Source organism: Hypanus sabinus, chromosome 6 (genome assembly GCF_030144855.1).
Source record: "Hypanus sabinus isolate sHypSab1 chromosome 6, sHypSab1.hap1, whole genome shotgun sequence".
NCBI lineage: Eukaryota > Metazoa > Chordata > Chondrichthyes > Myliobatiformes > Dasyatidae > Hypanus > Hypanus sabinus.
Genome location: NC_082711.1, coordinates 159,595,435 through 159,619,503, shown reverse-complemented (window position 1 = coordinate 159,619,503; position 24,069 = coordinate 159,595,435). Strand labels below are relative to the sequence as shown.

The 24,069-nt window shown below is 41.9% G+C and overlaps 1 protein-coding gene across 1 annotated transcript in view; it reads left to right on the top strand.

The window, feature by feature from the left end:
• acaca (acetyl-CoA carboxylase alpha) overlaps positions 1 to 24,069 on the top strand; it is a 286,714-nt gene that overhangs the window by 19,246 nt on the left and 243,399 nt on the right. The window contains exons 3-8 of the mRNA XM_059973293.1: positions 10,705 to 10,837; positions 11,269 to 11,407; positions 14,341 to 14,450; positions 16,640 to 16,721; positions 19,925 to 20,023; positions 23,826 to 23,932. Coding sequence (XP_059829276.1) covers positions 10,705 to 10,837; positions 11,269 to 11,407; positions 14,341 to 14,450; positions 16,640 to 16,721; positions 19,925 to 20,023; positions 23,826 to 23,932 — 670 coding nt within the window. The remainder of the gene's footprint in view (positions 1 to 10,704; positions 10,838 to 11,268; positions 11,408 to 14,340; positions 14,451 to 16,639; positions 16,722 to 19,924; positions 20,024 to 23,825; positions 23,933 to 24,069) is intronic.

Here is a 24,069-nt window from a genome sequence, read left to right as displayed (position 1 = left end):
CCAGCAACAAACAGAATTGACGGTGATTTAAACTTTTTGCCATTATTTTATTGACAATCTGAATGACAACATCCATTACTTCTGTGCATTCCAGAGGAAATGTTTGAGCGCACAGTGCCTCTTGGTGCAAGATGCAGTGAAAAGTCAGCAGCTTTCTGTCCAGCGACTTCTGCAGTAAAGCCACAAATCCCTTGGTGTGTTCCCGTCATATTCGATGCCCTGACACCAGTAGCTACTGACACCAGATGGGTGGTCTTTATTCCTTTGGCTCTTAAACAATTCAAGACAGCCTCACAGATGTACTCCCCCCCCCTGTGTTTGGCCTTTTAGAGGTATCAACTCAATCATTTCTTCCTGTGGCCCGGCAGTTTACATACTAGCAGAACAGCGCTATTTGTTCAATATCACCTTTGTCTTTAGACTCGTCACAGGCAATCGAGTAGGCCACAGCTGAATTGATGTCTTTAATTTGCTGTCTTGTGATGTCTTCTGCCATTTTTATGGTTCTGTCTTTGACAGTCTTTGCAGAGAGGGGCATATCCCTGATTTTCTGCACAATTTCACTCTTGTTTTTAAAGTCCGTGAATAGATGTTCTGAAATCTTAATGAAAGATTCTTTTATATATTCACCATCTGTAAACTGCTTCCCGTGCCTGACTATTTCCTGAGCGGCAATGTAACTAGCGTATGTCGTTGATTTTCCAGACTTCATCCATTTCTGGAAATGATTTTTGCTCAGATCAACCTTCCGCATCAGTTCCGAAACGGCTTTTTTTCTCTCATCTCCATCCGGATATTTTTGAGCAAAGGCTGCGTGTTTATTCTGGAAATGCCTTGCGACATTTGACTTTTTGTTGTTTGCTAGTTTCTCATTGCATATTAAGCAATCTCATATGTAAACCAGTCTCGTCAACAGTGAAAGCAAATGAATCTGTCCACGGATCATTAAACGTTCTGTTTTCTTCAGTCACTTTTCTGTTTTTAGAATTCTCCATAGTTGGCTTACCTTGGATCGAAAAATTAAAGAAATCGCGCACTGACGGGTGTCAGGTATTGGCAGTGGTGACGTGTATTAATAGCGATAAAAACACGTTGTAGCGGTGTGCTCACGCAGTCAGTAAACTGCAGTCGAATAACTTTATTCGAACTAAACAGCCTTGCTTTTAAGCCTCCCTCAACCCAGCCCCCATGGGCGCGGATGCTGCAAAAGACGCGTACTCACAAACCCCCATAGGCTATCTCCCTTAGCCTGAACGCTGGCTAATTGCGAGCTGTTTCGGATGTGCCAGGAAATGTGTCGCCACAAAGTCTTATTTAGATTGTACAAGATCACCATAATCTTCAAATTTAGAATTACATTTCAAAAGCTAACAAACTAACATAAAATACATTTTAATTAAATACTGGCCAATTATTTCCCAAAGCCACAGGGAGCCGCAGCACAGAGGTGAAAGAGCCACAAGTGGCTCCGGAGCCGCGGGTTGCCGACCCCCGGTATAGGACAATCCCAAAGTATCTGCAAACCTCCTGACCTGCCTGTTATAACATTAGCTGAAATTTTGATGCAATTCAAAGTCGAGTTTATTGTCATGTGTGCAGGTCTAATGAAAATTTACTTGCAGCAGCATTGGAGGGTGTGAATTTATTGAAGGACAAATGTAAGAGCCAGTAGCATAGTGGTCAGTGTAAAGGTATTTCAAAACCAGCGGTAAGACGGGGGTGTGATTCCTGCTGCTGTCAGTGTTTCCTCCCTCGTTCCAAGTATGTCCAGTTTGAGTTGGTGAGTATTGGGTACGCTACGTTGGCAGTGGAAATATGCTGATGTTTGTGGGCTGACCAGCACAGTCCTCGTTGGTTGATTTGACACAGACAACACACTTCATTGTATGTTTCGATGTACATGCAACAAATAAAGCTATTCTTTTAAAATATTTTCAAATTATGGCCTGAAAACCATTATTGTGAGAATGGGACTTGAGGCAATAGATATGCAACACCTGTTTTGAATGCAAGGCTCGTTTGGATTACACAGAGCCCCCGCTGGTGTAACTCCTCCTCGGATAATCCAGTATGATACAAAACAGCAAGCGTACACTACAAATCCCAGTGGATTACCCTGAAAATAGACACTGATGTGCACCTGCACTACAGAATAATCAGGTTGAAGCATCAACCATACTGTACCATGGAGCACTGGGATGCAGAGAGTTCTGGATGTGTCCTATATGATTTGCAAATGCAGAATGCTATCAGAATATGTTATGGCTTGAATACAAAAGTAGGAAGGGTTATGTTGCGGTTATGTGGGATATTGAGAATACTATATTCAATGTTAGATTCCTTTGTACATGTCCTCAACACCACACCATTTCTTCTATCACCCTGCATTTGGGTTAATTTACAGAAGCCAATCCACGTGAGTTTGTGAGCTGCGTGGAAACCGGAACATCCGGGAGAAACCCTTGCCGCTACAGGGGAGCTGGCACAGCCTCAGTACACTGGAAATCGGGATCAAATGCAAATCTACGTAGCTGTGCTGCAGTGGCATTGTGTGAGTCTCGGCTGCAAGGCCTGTGACAGCCTCTCAATTCTAGCCCTCTCTTGCTGAGACTTTGGTCCTCGCAGCCTAAACAACGCCAGTATCAGTGAAGCAATCACCGATGCCTCTCTCCTCCTCTTTAAATTCCTTATCCGATTTCTCTCACCTCCCACCTGAATACCTCCATTGCCTTTTCTGTAGGGTGGATTGTGAGGAAGTTATTTCCAAAGGATGGTGGATCTAGGACCAGAATATGAACTAAAACTTGCAGACAGGCTATTCAGGGGTGAAATGAGGAAACGGGTTTACAGACTGAGAATGTTAAAAAAGTTCAGAACTTCCTTTTATAAATATAATGAATAAGTTAGTTGTTGATTTTAATTCTGTGAGTGATGAATTAAGTTTAACCAAAAATAAAAATAATAATAGGAAAAGGGGTTTATTTTATTAATTTATTTTCATGACTGACAGACCAAATAGGCCACTTGTTTGTACTTGCGCTCTGTAAGGTACTGTGAACTGGCCGGCAACTTGGTTTCAATTCCTGCTGCTGTTTGTAAGGAGCATATACGGTTCCTTGTGGCTGCGAGGGTTTTGTCTCTGTGCTCCGGTTTCCTCCCACATTCCAAAGACATGAGTTAGGGTTAGTAAGTTGTGGGCATTCTGCATTGGTGATAGAATCATGGTGACGCTTGTGGGCTGCCCCACAGCGCACCGTTGGACCATGTTGGCCATTGGCGCAAAGCGATGCATTTCACTGCATGTTTCAATATACACGTGACAAGTAAAGCTAACCTTTCTTTAATCTTTGAACCATTTTCTGCCATTAAACGCTAAAGTGTATCACCCTGCAATTCATTTTCTTGCAGGCATTCACAATAGAACAAAGAAATACAGTAGAGTCAATGAAAAACTACATACAAAAACTAACGAGCAACCAATGTGGAAAAAAGGCCAATCTGTGCAAATAAAAAAAAACATATAATACCCGTAATAATAATTATGTAATACTGAGAGCATAAATTATAGATTTCTTGAAAGAGAGTCCAAAGGTTAGGAATCAGTTCAGTTTTGAGGTGAGTGAGGTTTTTCACACTGGTTCAGGAGCCTGGTAGTTGAAAGGAACAACTGTTCCTTTACTGTTGGTGTGGTTACCTGAGACTCCTGTGCCTCTTTCTTGATGGCAGCAGCGAGAAGAGAACATGTAAGCACAAAGTACACTGCAGATGCTGTGGTCAAAGCAACACGTACAACAAGCTGGAGGAGCTCGGCAGGTCGGGCAGCATTCGTGGAAATGAGCAGTCAATGTTTCGGGCTGAGACCCTTCATCAGGACTGAAGAGAGAGGGGGCAGAGTGTGGGGGGAGGGTGGGAAGGAGAAGTCTGTTAGGTGCCAGGTGAAAAACCAATCAGAGGAAAGATCAAGGGGTGGGGGAGGGGATAGGCAGGAAAGGTGAAGAAGGAATGTAAGGGGAAATCACTGTGTAGTAGAAGAAGGCAGAATCATGAGAGAGGTGATAGGCAGCTGGAAGAGGAGGCAGAGTGAAACTGGGATGGGGGAAGGGAGAGGGAGGGAATTACCGGAAGTTGGAGAATTTGATGTTCATGCCAGGGGGCTGGAGACTACCCAGACGGTATATGACGTGTTGCTCCTCCAACCTGAGTTTGGTCTCATCATGGCAGTAGAGGAGGCCATGTATGGAGAAGAGAACATGGCTTGGACAGTGGGGGTCCTAGATGATGGATGCTACTTTCCTGTGACAGCAGACAGCGTAAATGCAGTCAACGGTGGGGAGGGCTTTTCTTGCAATGGATTGGGCTGTATCCACCACCTCTTGTAGATCTTTCCATTCCTGAGTGCTTGAGTTTCCATAACAGCCATGATGCAAACAGTCGAGATACTCTGTACTGTGTATCTGTAGAAGTTTGTTAAAGATTTAGATGACATGCCGAATTGGCGCAAACATCTTGGAAAGTAGAGGCAGTAATATAATTTAAGGTAGTATAGAAATAAAAGTTCAAATGTTGTATCATCACAGTAAGTGAATAGATCAATGTCTCCCTCTTCTCTTGCTGTGTAATATTGAAATTCATACGCTTGCTTTAACTTCAGGAATTACTGTTCTGGTCCAGTTGCTGGTTTGTGCTGAAGATGCTTTATCTTAAAACGGGGGGTAGGTCATGTTAATGGATTGAAATTAGTGTGAATATGAAGTGTCCATTCTGGACAGATGGCTGGTTTGTCTTTTAAGATGTGAGCTGGTTTGTTTGGAAGAAGCAGGAATACCATTGGCAGCAGCGTGACGTTTTTGTGTCAGTGCTTTAAATTTCTTTTCAGCATCATCAGCTCTACCGAGCTCCTACAAGACTGCAACAGACAGACTGCGTCATTATATTAAGTAATAGCTGATTTCTGTGTGAGCCTGGATGTGAATGAGAGCCAGATTTGGCTATCAAAGTAGCAGTGTTTATCCAGGGATGCGGGGGGAAAAATATTGGTGCAATAGGACTTTCTTATTTTCATGGAAACAAAATTCTTCAGGCTGTCTAACTGCAGTCTGTAAAGCATGTGCAGTTTTTCTGAGTCCGGAAGCTTGTGACTCAACTAATTATGGACGAATCTGGAGCAAAGAGACAGAGAAAGATTTACTACTTACTGCAGCGGTTAGTAAGCGGTTATATTGTAGAGTAAAAATATAAAGTGCAAGTCTGCTTGTCACATAATGAGTTAAGTTATAAACCTTGGAGTATTGTGTGACTGTTGCCATCAGTGTTAAGCCTCTTGGAATCTGAGACTTGGTGCGCTTCACTTCTGCGGTGTTCATCCTACAGTTGACACTGACAAGATTACAGCGCCCATCACTTGGTTACTCTCTCATAACTTAATCAGGCATTTAGAACTCAGTTCCTGTCCTGAAATGTGTTCTGTGGTCTTACTTCATATAAGATCTCAGAAGGCAAATGTTAGTAAGCCATTGCACGGTGGAAAGTACCTTATTTAAGGCTAGCATTTCTTGTGACCTAATGCCCACAAAGCAGGTGCATTCTGGCCAAGGTCATTAATTTTTAATGGCAGTGGAGAATTTTCACTGATTTACTTTACCATTTAGAAACTTAAAGCTTTATTTTTTAAAGTGAATTTTGCCACCTTAATGAAAGGCCTGCTCATACAGCATCTTGCAGGGACCTTTTCTGTTTGGCATAACCTGACTGTATATGGTGGCTAAGTCTGTCAGAGCCATGCAAATGGATCGTCAAAGTAATTGCCTTTACTTTCAAGGTTCAGTGTTTCTTATTCCTTGTACACTCTGCATTCTCCAAGGAGTTCCTTGCCCGGCAGGTAAAGGAACTGCTGCTTCATGTACTAAGAATTGACATAGAAAGTGTGACATTGTGTAAGGTCATGATTAGTCAGGTTTAGGAACCAGGTGATTAGTTTGTGGAAAGTTGTGCTTCAACCCTGCTCGCATTGAGGAGAGTGATTGTTTGTCATGTACACTCCTCTGTGAATCCCTCCCTTTCGGAGGGAAATGGGTGGAGCAGGCATTGTTTCAGGGAGAGCAGAAATATTTGCTGTTTTAATCTTCTGAAAATGCAGTAATTTGTTATAACTAGATTTCTGGTCAGACTCGAAGAGAGATCCTTTTGCTTGTGTGGCGGGGCATCTATCACATTGAATCAACATACATAAAGTACTGGGGGAGCTTAACAGGTCAGGTTGCACCTGTGGGTGGAAATTAACAGGAAATCAGCGCCATCAGCCCGCCCTTGGCTCGTCTCCCTCTCTTCTTGATACTGCCATCTGCTGGAGGTACAGGAGTCATGGGTCTCAGTCTGCCAGGTTTGTGAATTGTTGCACTGCAGCCATTGGCCTCCTGAAATGGTTCCACTTGCCCCAGCACTGACCTGGCACCGCAGCTGCCTGTTCGCTTTCGGGGGCTCTACAGTGCGTGTTCCATGTGTTATTTGTTTACCTTTTATTTGTGTTATATGCCCTCTTATGCACATTGGATGTGTGATCTTTGTGGGTGTTTTTGTTTGTGCATTCTATTGTGTTTCTTTGTTTTGTGAGTGACTACAAGAAGGTGAATCTCAAGATTATATGCAGTTCTGTGCAAAAGTCTTGCATACATATACATAGCAAGGATGCCTAAATCTTTTGCACAGTATTGTAAATTATGTCTTTCCTGTTGGCTGATAACACTTAATACTACTGAGCTAATACAAAGCAAAATGCTCTTTTTTCTGTTTCCCATCCACTTTCCCATATACAGCAAAAATCTTAGGTGCCTTAGCTATATATATGTGCTGGAGACTTTTGCACAGTATTATACATAATTTGGTAATAAGTTTGAACTTGGAGCAGTTGCTGTTTGGGGCCATGATTCAGGACTCAAAGGAGTCCATAGATGCTGCCTAACCTGCTGAGTCCCTCCAGCATTTTGGACGTCTGGATCAACACAGACGCACAATGTCTCCATTCTATCATACTGGCATTTCTTTGTAGAAATCTCAAATTCCTCTATAGGCACTGATTTAAGTTGACAGCATCTTCTTTTGCTATAGTGCTTTTGATGCCAGATGTTTCTAGGTTACACTGGTAAATTTTTATTTTAGTCATGTGACATTCTTACTATTTCAAATGGACTGACAATCTACTAATGGTTGCAAAGGTTTGAGAGGAGGCCCACCTTGATTTGAGCACCTTGCTTGAAATGTAGAGCAGTGGATCAATTCTTCCTGCCCAGTGCATTCCTCATGTAGTCTAGTGGCACAGCATACTCTTAAACAAAGGTCTGAACTCTCAGATTAAACTTGGTTTAAATCAATGTGAGGAAATCCTATCTAGAACACGAATTTTGATCCAATTTAATATTTTAATTTAATCTTAGTTTTGAATTTTATATTCTTTCTGATATTTCCATATTAAATGTTATTAATAGTTTTGACATCTGGAGGGGTGATACCTTGTGGATAGCAAAGCCTTTCTCTGAGTGCATCGGACTCTTGAGGGTGATTGTGTGCTGAACCATGTGGCCTTTGGTTTGGAAACGATTTTAGGAAAAATCTTTACGTTACGTCTCCGTCTATACATGCAATGTGCAATCATAGTAATTTATAATAAATATAACAGTTACTGTAATATAAAAATACACTCAGATCAATGTGAGTTGATCAGTCTGGCCTGGTGGAAGAAGCTGTCCTGGAGGCTGTTGGTCCTGTCTTTTATAATGCGGTACCGTTTCTCAGATGGTAGCAACTGGAATAGATTGTGGTTGGGGTGACTCTGATCCCTAATGATCCTTCGGGCCCTTTTTTCACATCTGTCTTTGTAAAATGTCCTGAATCATGGGAAGTTCACAACTACAGAAATGCTTAGCTATCTGCATCACTCTCTGCAGAAGCCTGTGATTGAGGCTATGTCCACACTACACCGGATAAAACTGTAACCGAAGCTTTTTCTCTTTGTTTTTACCCTTCGTACACACTAAAACAGTGTTTTTGTCCCCTGAAACTGGAGATTTTCAGAAACACTGTCCAGGGTGTATAATTTTGAAAACGCCGCTTGGGCAGATCAGTGTGGACAGGGTAACCGGAAAAATCTGAAAACTTGTTGTGACATGCCGGAACAGATTGTGACGGCAGTGCGCCACTTCATTGTTTTCTTGAACACAACCTAACAATTTCAGAATGGACTGCAACGAGACTGAAGCCAGAAGAGTTAGAAATGTACTCAGCAAAAACTTTGACCCATAACTTACTGAATAAATAAGTATACAACTCACTTTGCCCTGTTTTCTTTCCTTGCTGGTATGAAGGTGGTTTCCCTATTTATACAAGCACTTCTCTGACAATAGGTGTGTAACAGCCTAATGTAACATTGTATGGAAATACAGGATAATACTGATGCAGACATGTTTTATACATTTAACAAAGGGCCTTATTAATGCAGCAGAGTTTGTCAGTTTTCCAATGTTCATCATCAGCTGGGTCATACTGTCGGTGAACTCCCTGTCGGTTGCCTCCGTACGCTCCAGTATTTGTGTTTTTTTTTACTTCTAAGTCCTACTGTGTGAGACCCAGCAGCTGTCCGTCTTTTAAGTTTTCCTAGTCTGTAACTGAACAAACGCACACTGTCTTTCACAGTGAGATTCGACACCAAACATGTCGCTTGTTTTCGGTAGATGAGTCCAGCGCATGTGCAGTAGGAGGAGATTCGCCAAAATCTCCGTTTCAATGTGGACAGAGATATTTTTTAAAATGCATAGTGTGGATGCCTATCGTTTTTACGCGAAGCAGGCATTTTCAAAATTATCCGGTCTAGTGTGGACGTAGCCTAAGGGAGGTACAGTTCCCATCCCAGTCAAATGCTGTCAATTGTGCCCCTATAGAACGTTCTTAGGATTTATGGGGGCCCATACCAAACTTTCTCAGCCATCTGAGGTGAAGTAAGCGCTGTTTTGCCTTTTTCACCACACAGCTGGTGTGTACAGGCCACATGAGATCCTCAGTGATGTGGATGTCGAGGAACTTAAAGCTATTTACCCTCTCAACCCTGGATTAATTGGTGTCAATAGGGGTTAGTCCATCTCCATTCCTCCCATAATCCACAACCAGCCTCTTTGTTTTTGTGACATTGAGGGGGAGCCGTGGGTGGCGACACAGTCATGGGTATACAGGGAGTAAGGAGGGGACTCAGTACACAGCCCTGAGGCGCTCCTGTGTTGAGAGTCAGAGGGGTGGAGCTGAGGGAGCCCACTCTTATCACCTGCCGGCGTTCTGACAGGAAGTCCAGGAAGATAGGAAAACCTGCCTCAATATTTCTTTGAAATTTTAGTGTTTTTTTGACAGCATACGTCTAATCCTCAACATTGCATTGTGCTACAGTTTGCATGCATTAGCAGAACAATCAATGAAGGAGAGGCTCTGAATTGACAGACAGACATATTTTATTGATCCCAAGGGAAATTGGGTTTCGTTACAGTTGCACTACCAAGAATAGTGAAGAAATATAGCAATATAAAACCATAAATAATTAAATAATAATAAGTTAATCATGCCCAGTGGAAAAATAAGTCCAGGACCAGCCTATTGGCTCAGGGTGTCTGACACTCCGAGGGAGGAGTTGTAAAGTTTGATGGCCACAGGTAGGAATGACTTCCTATGACGCTCAGAGTTACATCTCGGTGGAATGAGTCTCTGGCTGAATGTACTCCTGTGCCTAACCAGTACATTATGGAGTGGATGGGAGTCATTGTCCAAGATGGCATGCAACTTGGACAGCATCCTCTTTTCAGACACCACTGTCAGAGAGTCCAGTTCCACCCCTACAACATCACTGGCCTTACAAATGAGTTTGTTGATTCTGTTGGTGTCTGCTACCCTCAGCCTGCTGCCCCAGCACACAGCAGCAAACATGATAGCACTGGCCACCACAGACTCGTAAAACATCCTCAGCATCGTCCAGAAGATGTTAAAAGACCTCAGTCTCCTCAGGAAATAGAGACGGCTCTGACCCTTCTTGTAGACAGCCTCAGTGTTCTTTGACCAGTCCAGTTTATTGTCCATTCGTATTTCCAGGTATTTGTAATTTTTGACTTGGGCATATTGCTTGCATTGGAAGGGGGAAAGCCAGTCGTTTCATGTATAGATGAGGCAAGATTTAATTCATTCATGCACAGTTAAGAAATCTTCTCAAACTACTTGGTTCTGGTGTTGTACTTCACTGTTAACTCTTTGCGACATGGTCCTGTGTCATGCAATTTTCTCTTTTTCTCAGCATGAAGGTGATTACTTGTCACCTGCCAGCACTTCTCCCAATATGTTCATGTGTTGCCCAGGCTTTGAGTATTGATAGCTTACTTCATTCACTTGGGGTAATATTGGACACTAACTGTGTGTGTGTGTGTGTATATATATGTGTGTGTGTGTGTGTGTGTGTGTGTGTGTGTGTGTGTGTGTGTGTGTGTGTGTGTGTGTGTGTGTCCATATAGTAGAAAATGTCTTCTGCTTTTTGTATGTGAACCGTCCTCCTGTTCTAATATTGAAGACTGAATTTCTTTTGATTTTTTTAAAAATCCAGTTCGTTCTCTAATTATATTGAAATCTGGGTTCTTCTGTTAAATGAGCAGTTCTGTTCTTGAAAAATACTCCTTCCCTTCACAGGCCTAGCATGTCAGGGCTGCACCTGATAAGGCAAGGACGGGACAGGAAGAAGCTTGAGCTGCAGAGAGACTTCACGGTTGCTTCCCCAGCTGAGTTCGTAACTCGGTTTGGTGGCAATAAAGTTATTGAAAAGGTAAGCAAGTAGCTCCCAAGAAGTTTTCTCAGCCTTCAATCTTTAGTCAGGCATGTGAGCTGAAACTTTCAGGAATTTGCTCTACAAGCCACGATTTTGCTTTGAACTTTACGTCACAACCCATTGACCATGGAAGTGGAAGCATTGTCCATGTTTTGCACAAAAGATGCATCAGAACTGAATATTTTGGGGTTTGGTCAAATATACTGATAGATTGCTGTCTGGGGTGTAAAAGTTTGCTTTCCCCCATCAGATTTCTCTTGTGTAATATGTATACTTTGCAGAGTGAAATGATAAGATACAGATTAGAATTGTTCAAACAGGCCACGTTCCTCCAGATAATCCTCTGGTTTCTATTTGGATTTGGAATCTAAAGGTACTTATTTAGATCCCTTGCTGTCTCAGTAACTTGCAAAGACTTTGTCCAACAGGTGCTGATTGCCAACAATGGGATTGCTGCGGTGAAATGCATGAGATCCATACGGCGCTGGTCTTACGAAATGTTCAGGAATGAACGTGCAATACGATTTGTAGTCATGGTCACCCCAGAAGACTTGAAAGCTAATGCAGGTTAGTTTATCTATGGTAGTGACCCACACGTGGAGACTTTCTTGAAATAAAAGCATTCTCGGCTACACGAGGTATGGAGAGAATGCAAGATGTTAGCAGCTGAAGACAGAGGGTATATAGATGGTTAGAAATGCAATAACATTGAGATCTGAGGATTGTAGGAGAGGTGGATAAGCAAAGGACTGTGGGAATGGCTGAGAGGATCCTTGGGGTCTCCCTACCATCCATCCAGCATCCTCTTTGACTTTCTAGTATCAGGCAGGAGACTCTGATGCATAAAAACAAGAACGGTTAGGCTGGGAAGCAGCTTCTTCCCCCCCCCCCCCAGGCTATTGGGCATCTGAACTCCCTGCCGCATCACATTCAAAGCATCACTGGCTCTGTATGTTATAATATTTAACTTATGCACTTTACTTGTTTATGTGCAATTCATCTGTTGGTTTTATCCTTACTTTCATAAGTTATCATGCGTTACAATTGTGTTATGTGTGCTATTGTGCTTTACACCATGATTCAGAGAAACATTGTCTCGTTTGACTGTATACATGTGTATAGTTAAATGACAATAAACTTGACTTGATATGAACATAGGTGGATTGGAGCACAAGAATAGGGATTTTAAGATTTAAGTGTTGCCAGATTGGGAGCCACTGAAGGTCAGCAAACTCAGTGGGTAATAGAACTTGATGTGAATTTGGGTTCAGCAGCAGGATTTCAGATGAGGTCAAGATTGTAGGCAGTGCAGTAAGACCGTAAAGAATAATTTAAGTTTGGAGTCATTACTTTCAGAGAGTGCAGTTCAGTGGTAGGACACAGAGGTCTGAGCACAAGGTACATTTGCTGGCCTGCCTCCAAGTTTCAAAGGTACATTTAATGTCAGAGAAATGTACACGACACACATCCTGGAATTCGTTTTCTGTACCTTTGGGTGGAAGGGCCTGCAGTCTCAGAACTGGAGTGCAGCAAAATGATTGGATATAAATGCTGAACAGCTTCAACGATTTTCAGTTTGATTGTTAGGATAAGCTTAAAAAGTGACTTTGAGTAGCTTACTAGGTAAATCTGCTGAGCCACAGAGATAAATGACGTCTCTGATTTAACTCCTGGTCTTGACCATTTCCGCCCAAGCTGCAAGTGGAATGGTTACTTCAGGGTCAGTAGCAAGAGTTATGTACTTACTGCCCATTACACCACTGGCATTTCGGGTGGCATTGAAGGTTCTCCTCTGGTGGTGGTCAGGGCTTCCTTCACCATACCAGTACCTCCCATTCCGTTATCAGTACTGGCAGCCATACACGTCCCGGGTGGAGTCTCAGGAATACCACTGCAAACAGATTTAGAAGGATTCTTCAGTTTTGTTTTGCCAGTCTGGTGGACCGCTCTAGGTCTGGCCTCTACCTTTTGACTTGTTAGGCATAGGTGACCCTACTGTGAGCTGAAGCATAAAGACCAGACTCCAGCCAACATAGTTCTCCAGGTCAACGAGACACGCAAGCTTTCAAACCCTACAACAAGGTTGTGGTCCTCGTGCAAATCTCCCATTGTACTGTTTACTTTATTTCACTGGTGGGAGGGTTGAGGACGAGATGGCACAACCCCAGAATAGAAGGATGGTCCTTTTAATTAATACAAAAGGAGATGGAGGAATTTCTTTAGCCAGAGGGTTGTGAATCTGTGAGAATTCATTGCTACAGACGGTGTGGTAGCCAAGTCATTGGGTGCATTTAAAGTGGAGGTTTATAGGTTCTTGATTAGTAAGGGCATCAAGGGTTACGGGGAGAAGGTTGGAGAATGGAGTTGAGATGGAAATAAATCACCCATGATAGAATGGTGGAGCAGACTCGATGGGCCAAATGGTGTAATTCTGCTCCGATGTGTTATGGTCTTAAACCAGACAGCAAAATTACCCAAGGCTGGATCTCTGCTCTTGCTTGCTATCTAGTGTACCAGCAAGTTGATTCATGACAAAATCTGTGCGACTCCTGCAGAGGTGGTTCAGGAAATTCACGAGGTTAACAAAGAAAGGATCAGGCTAAACTTACTGGAATTTAGAAGAATGAAAGGTAATTTTATTGGAACACACTGCATAAAAAGTTCTAGTTAGAGAATAATAGAGCCTTTTTTTTTCTAACTTCGCATAATTCTGATGGACATGAAGCATTAACTCTGTTTCTCTCTTAAAGGTGCTCTCTGAACTACTATTTCCAGAATTTCTGTTTTTTTTTAATTTACTGTAAGATTCTGAGGATAGGCCCCTTGAGGATGTACCAACTTGCTGATACACAAGATAGTAAGCAGCAGTCGAGTCCCATCCCTGGGTAATTTTGTTGAGGGAGCAGAATTAGGCCATTTGGCCCATCGAATCTGCTCCATCATTCCATCATGACTAATTTATTTTACATCGCAATCCTATACTCTGATCTTTTTCCAGTAACCTTTGATGCCCTTGTTAATCAAGCACCTATCAACCTCATGCCCATTTAACACTATAATGGGGAATAAATTTAGCTATGGGAAATGAAGTTGGCCACCCAAGAGAGCTGGGAAGCATGTTGTCTTTTAATGTTTCATAAAGAATAAGGGAATAGTGTAAATGGAACTGTGTGTTAGTAAGAGTCAGAGAAAAAAGAGGAAATTTGTGATTGTGTAGACAAAGATTATCAGTCAGTTGTCTGGAAGTTACCAGGTTGACAGCCTGTTGAACATTATAAAAGCCCTCACATTGTGTAACCTTTGGATAATTTCATTGCTTACTTCTCATAAGTTGTTTGCATTGCTCCTTAGTCTTTGAAACAATGAAGCACAATGATCTTTTAAGTTACTATTGCACAACAGTGTATTCACTCAGTGACTGCTTATCTCTGGTCTTGTGGTATTCCTTTAAGGTTACAGCCAAAGACAAGTTGTGTTGAAATGATTTACTTTGCTTGCAGAATATATCAAAATGGCAGACCACTATGTTCCTGTACCCGGAGGACCAAACAATAATAACTATGCAAATGTTGAGCTGATATTGGACATTGCAAAACGCATCCCTGTCCAGGTACTGTCAGAAATGAAGCCGGAAAATTGTCTTTGTTTACATTTCTTTTTGTCTCAGATAGCTCGGGTATTTTTTCTAATATTATACTGATATATGCATATTACAATATGTCCTGCTGTTTCTACGATAGCTTTAACTCATTGTTCTATAATCATTGTGAATTCTTGTACATTATCAGTAGTTGAGATGTTTCTATTATTTGTTTCCCTGCCAATTATCTCTTTATGTTGCTCCTCTGTTCTCTCATTTCCTTTTTAGCTGGGATGGGAACACAGTCATACTTAACCAGGCTAAAACGATCAGTTTTTTTCAGCATAGCCGTGTCTTGAATAAACTGTTCTCGGCCTTCTAGCCGGGTCCGAGTACTTCTTATAAGCGCAGTTTCAATGACAAACTCTGCCATCGTCATCAAGGAATGATGAAAATCATGGAGTTTGTTATTGAAACGTCAGTTATAATTGATACCTGTACCTGGCTAGAAGCCTGAGAAGAGTTTATTCATCATACACTCGGCCCTCCTTATCCGCGGATTCCGAATGCATGAATTCAACCAACCGTGGATCGCGAAAACCCGGAAGTGCTCTTCCAGCACTTGTTGTTCGAGCCTGTACAGACTTTTTTTCTTGTCATTATTCCCTAAACAATGCAGTATAGCAACCATTTTACATAGCATTTATGTTGTATTAGGTATTATAAGTAATCTAGAGATGATTTAAAGTATATGGGAGGATGTGCGTGGGTTATCATGCATTGGGATCAAAAATAATCAGAAGTTCTCTTACTAAGTAAGTCGGAACAGGTACATCAGATATTATTTAGCATCAGTTAGTCAAATGTTTGTCTTAGTGTATATAGTATATATTTTACCTTTTTATGCATATAAAACACTTAAGAACTTATTTTTCAGCGACGGGCTCGGGAACGGAATTTTCCGAGTTCGATCCAGTGACAGACCGCTTCTGAGTGCGCTCTCCACCGTGCCGATGTGGAGGATTCAAAACCCAATAATTAAACCACTGTGTTGCTTAGTAATAGTTGTAGCTTTCATCGGGGCAGAGCCTTTCTCAATTATCCTTTTAAATTGTTCCAATCATTGACTGACTGTAGCCTAACGCTTTTCCAATGACCGATGGTATTTCACCTCTTTCCTATCGCTTTATAATTTCCACTTTATTTCCAATCGTGATCATTATGATTAATTTCATGAACAGAAACACTGTGCATTCAGAGCTCTGGCACCGGGTCCTAATGTCCACTGTACCAAGACAGGTTAAATAAGGTCTGGGGTTCCGCTGAGTCCTAAGGTCCAGTGCATTGAGACAGGTTGAATAAGGGACTTGAGCATCCGCAAATTTTGGTATCCGCCAGGGATCCTGGAACCAATCCCCCGCGGATAAGGAGGGCCAACTGTAATTCCATTCCTACCATAAAGTATGGTGGAGGTAGCATTGTGCTATGGGATGCTTTTCAGAACAGGGTCTGGAAATCTGGTCAGGATTGATGAGAAAGTAATTGCCCAATACAGAGAGATCCTGGATAAAAATTTTACTAGCCTCTGCCAGGAAGCTTAAACTAGGGAAGAAGTTTGTCTTTCAGCAGGGCAATGACCCAAAGCACACTGTCAGAGCAACTGTGGAGTGGCTTCAAATGAAGCAAACTGATGTCCTTGAGCAGTCCAGTCTTGCTCTATCATGTTGTGCAAAGCTAATAGAGACTGATGCAAGAAGGATATTGGCTGCAATGTCTGTGAGAGGTGGTTCAACTAAGTACTGAGCAAAGCGGGATGAATACTTTTGAATTGCTTTTGTTCCGCTGGGTCCTAAGGTCCAGTGCATTGAGACAGATTATATAAGGGACTTGAGCATCCGCAAATTTTGGCATCCGCGAGGGGTCCCGGAACCAATCTCCCGCGGATAAGGAGGGCTGACTATATACGCCAGGAAAGCACTAGGTCCTTTTTCATAGCCATGTCTCCTCTGAGATTTTTGGATGATTGCATTTGTGGCCCTGCTGAATTGTCAAGCGTACCATTAAAATCAGTCACGTCCAGTAGCTATTCAGAGTAGCATTGCACATCTCAATAAATATTTGGGAGGTCAATTATGAGGGCCTACAGTTACCAGTTATTTTCTTTCCTCCTTTGTAAAGCAATATGTACAAAGAAACTGTATTATCTCTTCTGTTTACAGGCAGTGTGGGCAGGCTGGGGCCATGCCTCTGAGAACCCCAAATTGCCAGAACTACTGCACAAACATGACATTGCATTCATGGGTAAGAAATGGTCATTTTTAACTGCTTTGGTCCCTGCTTGATTTATCCCTGCTTTTGAAGGCAAGAAATTGGACTTGGACAGCTGCTTTTGTGACTCTGAGATGATGCGAGGGATGTTACACCTAAAAGACAGTTGTGTGTAAATGTGACTGATCCTGAAATTGTACGTTAGATACATGACATGTTAACGTATGAAAGTGGTCAGGGTAAGAAAATTTTTTTGTTTCTGAAAGAGTGCTGATAGTCTTTTATTACCATTTGGGTAGATTCAAGAGCTTAATGTTTTCACAGAAGGTGGCAGCTGTAGCATTGAAGTTCATTGTTTGCATTAAAGTGTCAACTGGGATTGTCTGTGCAGGTCAAAGAGAGGGGCTTGGACATGCAAATCTTTGCAAAACAGACAAAATTGCTGTCTACTAAGCCAAGCTGACACGTCACTTATTTGAATGGCAGAAGTTTCAGATAACCTTTTGTTATTGTGGTTCAGTTACACTTCAAGTGATTGTAGAGGCAATTCTTAATGTTAAAGTAGGTTACAGAGCCTATGTTTAATTACTTTCTTTCTTCCTTATGTGTTAGCGAATGGTCAAAAAATACTATTTGTGTTTTTCACTATAAGTATATTGCTAATACAAAGTTTAAAGTAAATTTATTAGCAAAGTTACATATGTCACCATATACAACCCAGAGATTGATTTTCTTGTGGGCATACACACTAAATCCAAGAAACACTGCATGCACCCCACAGGGCGACCAAACAACCAATTTGCCAAGGATAACAAGCTCTGCAAATACAAAATAAATAATAAATATAATACATAAATAAATAAATAAGCAATAAATGGAAAACGTGGGATGAAGCATCCTTGAAAGTGAGTCCGTAGGTTGTGTGAACAGTTCAATGATTGGGCAGTTGAAGTAAACCCTCTGGTTCAAGAGCCTGTTGTTTCCTAAACTTGATGGTGTGGGTCATGTGTGGGTGAAAGATAGCTGTGAGCTTAATGTCCAAGGATACACATTGTATTGAAATGGTAGGCAAGAAGGCAGAGGGGGCAGTGATGCCCTGTCAGTAAAAAATGAAATCAAATCATTAGAAAGAGGTGACATAGAATTAGAAGGTGTTAAGTCATTGTGATGAGGCCAGAGTGTATATTGGCCCTTTGGAAAAAGAAGCTGGAGAGGTAGTAATGGGTGACAACAATGGCAGATTAACTGAATAAGTATTTGCATTAGTCTTCATTGTGGCAGACATTTGCAGTGTGCTGGAAGTTCCAGATATCAAGGGGCATGCATGAAGTGTGTGAAGTTACCATAACTAGAGAGAAGGTTCTTGGGAAACTGAAGGTAGATAAACTACCTGGACCAGATGGTGTATATCCCAGAGTTCTGAAAGAGGCAGCTGAAGAGAAATTGGAGGCATTAGTAATGATCTTTCAAAAATCACTAGATTCTGGAATGGTTCCAGAAGACTGGTAAATTGCAAATGTCTCTCCACTCTTCAAGAAAGGAGAGAAGCAGAAGAAAGGAAACTATAGGCTAGTTGGTCTGACTTCAGTGGTTGGGAAGATTTTGGAGTCGATTATTAAGGATGAGGTCTCTGGGTACTTGGAGGCACATGATAAAATAGGCGTAGTCAGCATGGTTTCCTCAAGGGAAAATCTTGTCTGACAAATCTGTTGGAATTCTTTGAAGAAATAACAAGCAGGATAGATAAAGGAGAATCAGTTAGTGTTGTGTGTTAGATTTTCAGATGGACTTTGAGAAGGTGTCACACATGAGGCTACTTAACAAAGCTCATGGTATTACAGGAAGGATTCTAAAAGATAAAGCAATGGCTGATTGCTAGGAGGCAAAGAGTGGGAATAAAGGGAGCCTTTTCTGGCTGGCTGCCAGTGATTAATTGTGTTCCACAGGGTTCTGTGTTGGGACTGATTTTTTTTACACTACATATCAATGATTTGGATAATGGAATTGACGGTTTTGTTGCAAAGTTTGCAGACAATATGAAGATAGGTGGAGGCCAGTAGTTTTGAGGAAATAGAGAGGCTCCAGAAGGGCTTGGATAATGAGAGGGCAAAGAAATGGCAGATGGAATACAGTGTCGTGATCTGTATGGTCATACACTTCAGTAAAAGAAATGAAAGGGTTGACTATTTACTAAATGGAGAGAAAATGCAAAAAAGCGAGTTGCAAAGGGACTGGGGTCCTTGTGCAGGATCCCTAAAGGTTAATTTTGCAGGTTGAATCTGTGGTGAGGAAGGCAAATGCCATGTTAGTGTTCATTTTGCGGGAACTAGAACATAAAAGCAAGAAATGTAATGTTAAAAATTTATAAAGCACGGTGAGCAGTTTTGGGCCCCTAATCTTAGAAGGGATGTGCTGAAACCGGAGGGGGTTCAAAGGAGGTTCACAAACGTGATTCCAGAATTGAATACCTTGCCATATGAAGAGCATTTGTTGGCTCTGGACTTGTATTCACTGGAGTTTGGAAGAATGAAGGGTGACCTCATTGAAACCTATCAAAAGGCCACAGTGGAGATGTGGAATGGATGTTTCCTATGGAGAGCCAAAGACCAGAGGACACAACCTCAGAATAGAGGGGCATCCTTTTAGAATGGAGATGAGGAATTTCTTTAGTTGGAGAGTGGTAAATCTGTGGAATTCTTTATCACAGGCAGCTGTAGAAGCCAGGTCTTTATGTATATTTAAGGCGGCGATGGATAGATACTTGCTTGGTCAGGGCATGAAGGGATGTGGAGAGAAGGCAGGATATTGGGTCTGAGAGGAAAATTAGATCAGCCATGAAGAAATGGTGGAGCAGACTCAGTGGGCCAAATGGCCTAATTCTGCTCCTATATCTTATGGTCTTGTGGTCCTGAGGCTGCTGTACCACCTTCCTGATGACATCAGTGAGAAGAGAGCATGGCCTCTTCCCTATGTTTTCCTTGCTAATTATGTGAAGTAGTTCAGAGCAGTCTGTTACTCCTTGCATTACACTTGGCTCAAATTCGAATCCGTACAAATGGAATATGTCTTCAAGTTAATATGTGTCCTTTTGTTCTGAACTTGTCAGAAGCCCGCTTAGTAGGTGGACTGTCTCTTAACTCAGTGTGATGAATGGACTCTTTGCTGAGATTATTAAATTATTTTTGGCAATGTAAACTAGGTTGAACTTTGCTCAAAACACTTTCCCTTTTCTTCAGGTCCTCCAAGTGTTGCCATGTGGGCCCTGGGTGATAAAATTGCTTCTTCTATTGTAGCACAGACTGCAGGCATCCCCACTCTACCCTGGAGTGGCACCGGTAAGGCATAGATCTTAATAAGTAAAAGATACTTGGATAATTGATCAAGGAATATTCTTGCTAAGACTGAAGATCTGAAGAGTAATAATTGTCCTGTCTCTCATTTCCTGCCATTGAAATCAGGAGATAATAGAGTCAGAGACAGACCTTTTGGCCTATCTAGTCCTTACTGAACTATTATGCCAAATTCTATCTGCCCCTGGACCATAGCCCTCCCATACCCTCTCATCCAAGTACCGTAGATTCCGGACTACAGAGCTGATTAAAAGCTGCACTCTCTAATTTTAGAAAGAAAATCAATTTTGTACTTGTACAGGCCGCACCGGATTTTAAGCTGCAGGTGTCCCACGTTGTAATATGAGATATTTACACAGAAAGATATTACACGTGAGGATTTTTTAACTTTTAATTAAATCCGTATGGTAACATAAACAAATATATATTGCAAATGCTTTTTTTCGAATAGTGCCGGTAACACAGCTACTTTTAAATATACATACGTATCGGTAACACACAAATTACGTTGCGTATACTTTTTTACTGAACAGTGCACGAACAACATTCCAATATCTCCTAACGACTGGTAAAAATATATATATATACTGCAGCCTACCAGGAAAAGTTATTGATCGCCTTCTTCATCTTCCTCCTGCGCACTAAAACCATCAAAGTCCTCTTCTTCAGTGTCCGAATTGAATAAAACCTCAGGATCTCGTCACTCACTTCAGTCTCTTCATTGCCGCTCTCACTTGAGCGCACGCGGTCCTCTTCATCACGCAGCAGTCCAGCCTTTCGAAACCCGTTGGTGATGCTGGATGTTGTGACACTGCTCCACGCATTTAGGATCCACTGGCAGACTTGAGTTAAAGATGCTCTTCGCATGCGTCCTGTTTTGGTAAAGGGATTTCTCGCCGCTCGTCATCCAAGCCTCCCACTCAACGCGCAGCGCCACTTTAAATGCCGGTTCACGCTGATGTCCAGTGGCTGCAAATACTTTGTGGTGCCCCCAGGAATCACAGCTGGAATTGAGTTTGTACTCTTGATGGCAGCTTTCACTGAACTTTCATTGTCAGCTGCTTAAAGAATCACCATCGGTGGAAGCTTTAGTCCGGATGCTGTGCAGCTCAGAACACAAGTAAAATGCGTTCTCTCACGGCCACTTGTTTTCAGTGTGATGGACGAGTCACCTTTTTTATTAACAGTCTGAGTGAGAGACAGGTCAATCGTCAAAGGTACTTCATCCATATTTATGATATCATCTGGCCTGATGGAATTCTCCGCTATCTTTGTTTGAGTGAATGTGCGGAAATTAGCAAACTTTTCCTCGTGGTCGGGAGGGAGCTGCTGACACAGAGTCGTGCGTACCCTGACGGACAGGCCTTTTCGTCTCATAAATCTAAAACACCACGATGACCCACCTCTAAAATATTCGATTTTCATTTTGGTGGCGATTGCTTTAGCCTTCAGTCTGATCTGCACGGTGGAAACACCGCGGCCGCCTGCTCTCTGTGTGTTAACCCAGTCTTCAAGAAAGTTTTCAAGTTCGGGCCATCTGCTATGGTTACCTCTGAAAGCTTTTGTCGTCTTTTTGCATTGACTCAGTTCTTCACGCTGGCGTCTCCACCGTCTCAACATCGATTCATTTATGCCAAGATTATGTGCAGCAGCTCGATTTCCTTCTTCAACCACCAGATTGATCGCCTTTAACTTAAAAGCTGCATCATATGCTTTTCTTCGAGTGTTTTCCATGTTGATGAGGGTGAGTACAAATGACTGATTTACAATAATTTAATTGTGAAAGTGCGCTTGAATTATCGTACAATTTCATTGGACCTCTGTGAACTACTCATCAATTTTATTGGTCTACGAGGCAAAATGTTTTTGGCGGCATGATAAAAAAACATGCATTAGCCGCACCGTATTATAGGCCGCAGTGTTGCCGCAGTGTTCAAAGTGTGGGAAAAAAGTAGCGGCTTATAGTCCGGAATTTACGGTACTTATCTTAAATGTTAAAATCAACCCCCCATTCACAATTCCGCTGGCAGCTCGTTTCACACCATAATGGGGCTAAATTTCCTGATTTTTGAATTACTTTGTTTAAGAAGAGTTTGCAGAGCAAGTAGGCCTTGCCTGAGTTTCTCTTATTCCTCATTTGGCTAGTGTATGTAAGCTGGCTTCAGCCTGATTATGATGATTTCTACAATCGAGTGGTCGGCTGATGGATGCTCATTCTGTAAAGCGCATGAGGTTTTGTTCTCACGCAGAAGGCTTTTGCAAAACATAGTGCATTTATGTCAGCTGGAAATAAAATGTTGGGAGGATTACTGGATTTGAGGGAATCCTTTTTTTAAAATGCCCTGGTGGATGCGGAATAAGGAGTTTTGTGGCATTAGTGTGCCAGAGTAGTGCAGACTGAGTGGTAGAAGAGTTATTTTTGTGAAGTATTGTTCCCTTGTGAAGGGATGTTATTCAATCATTTAAGAAAACAATTCAATAAAACACTGTTTTATTTTTCCAATGAATAGAGCTTGTCACAATAGCACTGGTAATTAAAAATTGAACCTAAATCAAAACAATCGGAGTTTTTGTCCCAATGTCTTGTCTAATGGCATGACACAGTATACACTTTTATAGTGGTATCACTCTGATCCATGCATGTTTTAAAAATTAAATTGGTGCTAAACATGTAAACGTGTTATTGAATAGATCTCAAATCCTATAAAGCGATGATGGTTTCGTATCAGTTGATGTGCAAAACGTGAAACGGGTTGGTGTTGCTCCTTATATTAGGAAGTGCCGAGGAGGTGAGGCAAGTGATTTTCCAAGGTACTGGCGCCTCCTGTGTGTTGGCTGTAGGGAGTAGAATGATGCTGTTACTTTATGCAAGGGAGTAGTGTGAAAGGTAAAGAGATGTAAAGGCGATGAAGAAACTTTGAAGCATGGAGCATATCTTAAAATGAAATATATGTAGAATATTGAAGAAAAGGAAACTGAACTCTTATGGATAGAATCCTTTGCTTATACCACAAATCATTTCCAAGTTTTGATTAGTTAGTTACCTCTTTGTGTATCCTCCTCTCACCTATCTTTAGTGTGCTTTTGTTGTCCTATCCGCGTCTTGTGGTGCACCAGGTGGCAACCATGCTGTTTCTTTAGCATTTGTCTTTTTTTTAATGAGGCTGGGTTGCTAGCTCAATGTTCCACCCAGCATGGATGGAAGGAGTTGGCTGGATTTGAACCCAGTACCACTCGCTTCAAAGTCTGATGCAGATGCCACTATGCAGCATTTAGTTTGCTTAGGCTTTTAGAAATGTATTTCCTATGTGGTGGGTTGAAACAACAGCGTGCTTTATCTGAAGCAGCTCCTGGCCGTCTACTGAAAGCTGTGTGATGTCACCTGGTGAAAAATAATTCATCTCCATAGTTGTCACCCATGGCCAGTTCCCATTAACTAGGTATGGTTCAAAAGTAACACACACAAAATGCAGGATGAACTCGTGCAGGTGAGGCTGAATCTATGGAGGGGAATAAACAGTTGACATTTCAGGCCAAGTGCTTTCATCGGGACTGATGAAGGGTCACAGCACAAAACATTGACGGGTTATCCCCCTCCATCACAAACCTTTGGAAGTGTTCTCAACCATACAAGCTGAAGATAGTCAATGCTTATTATTGGAAGTTTGTGCAACTGTTCCCTAATTAAACTCTTTCCAGCAACCGTATTTCTTAAGTGCACACCTGCAGCATACAATTTATTGACATTTGTAAGTAGCATTTTGTTGCTTCCCTTTTGTTTTTTAAGGACTGATGATTGAGTGGACAGAAACCAACCCTCCAAAACTGATTGTGAATGTTCCTCCTGAGCTGTATGAGAAGGGCTGCATTGCAGACGTGGAAAGTGGTATGAAGGTGAGGGGTGAATATTTATGCATCGCCTGTGCAATCTGAGGCACCATAACAATAACAGAGGCACCTACACCTGTGAAGAATAATAACTGTACTTTCTGTATGTCCCCTCAGTGTTTGCCTTTGGTATAATATTGTCT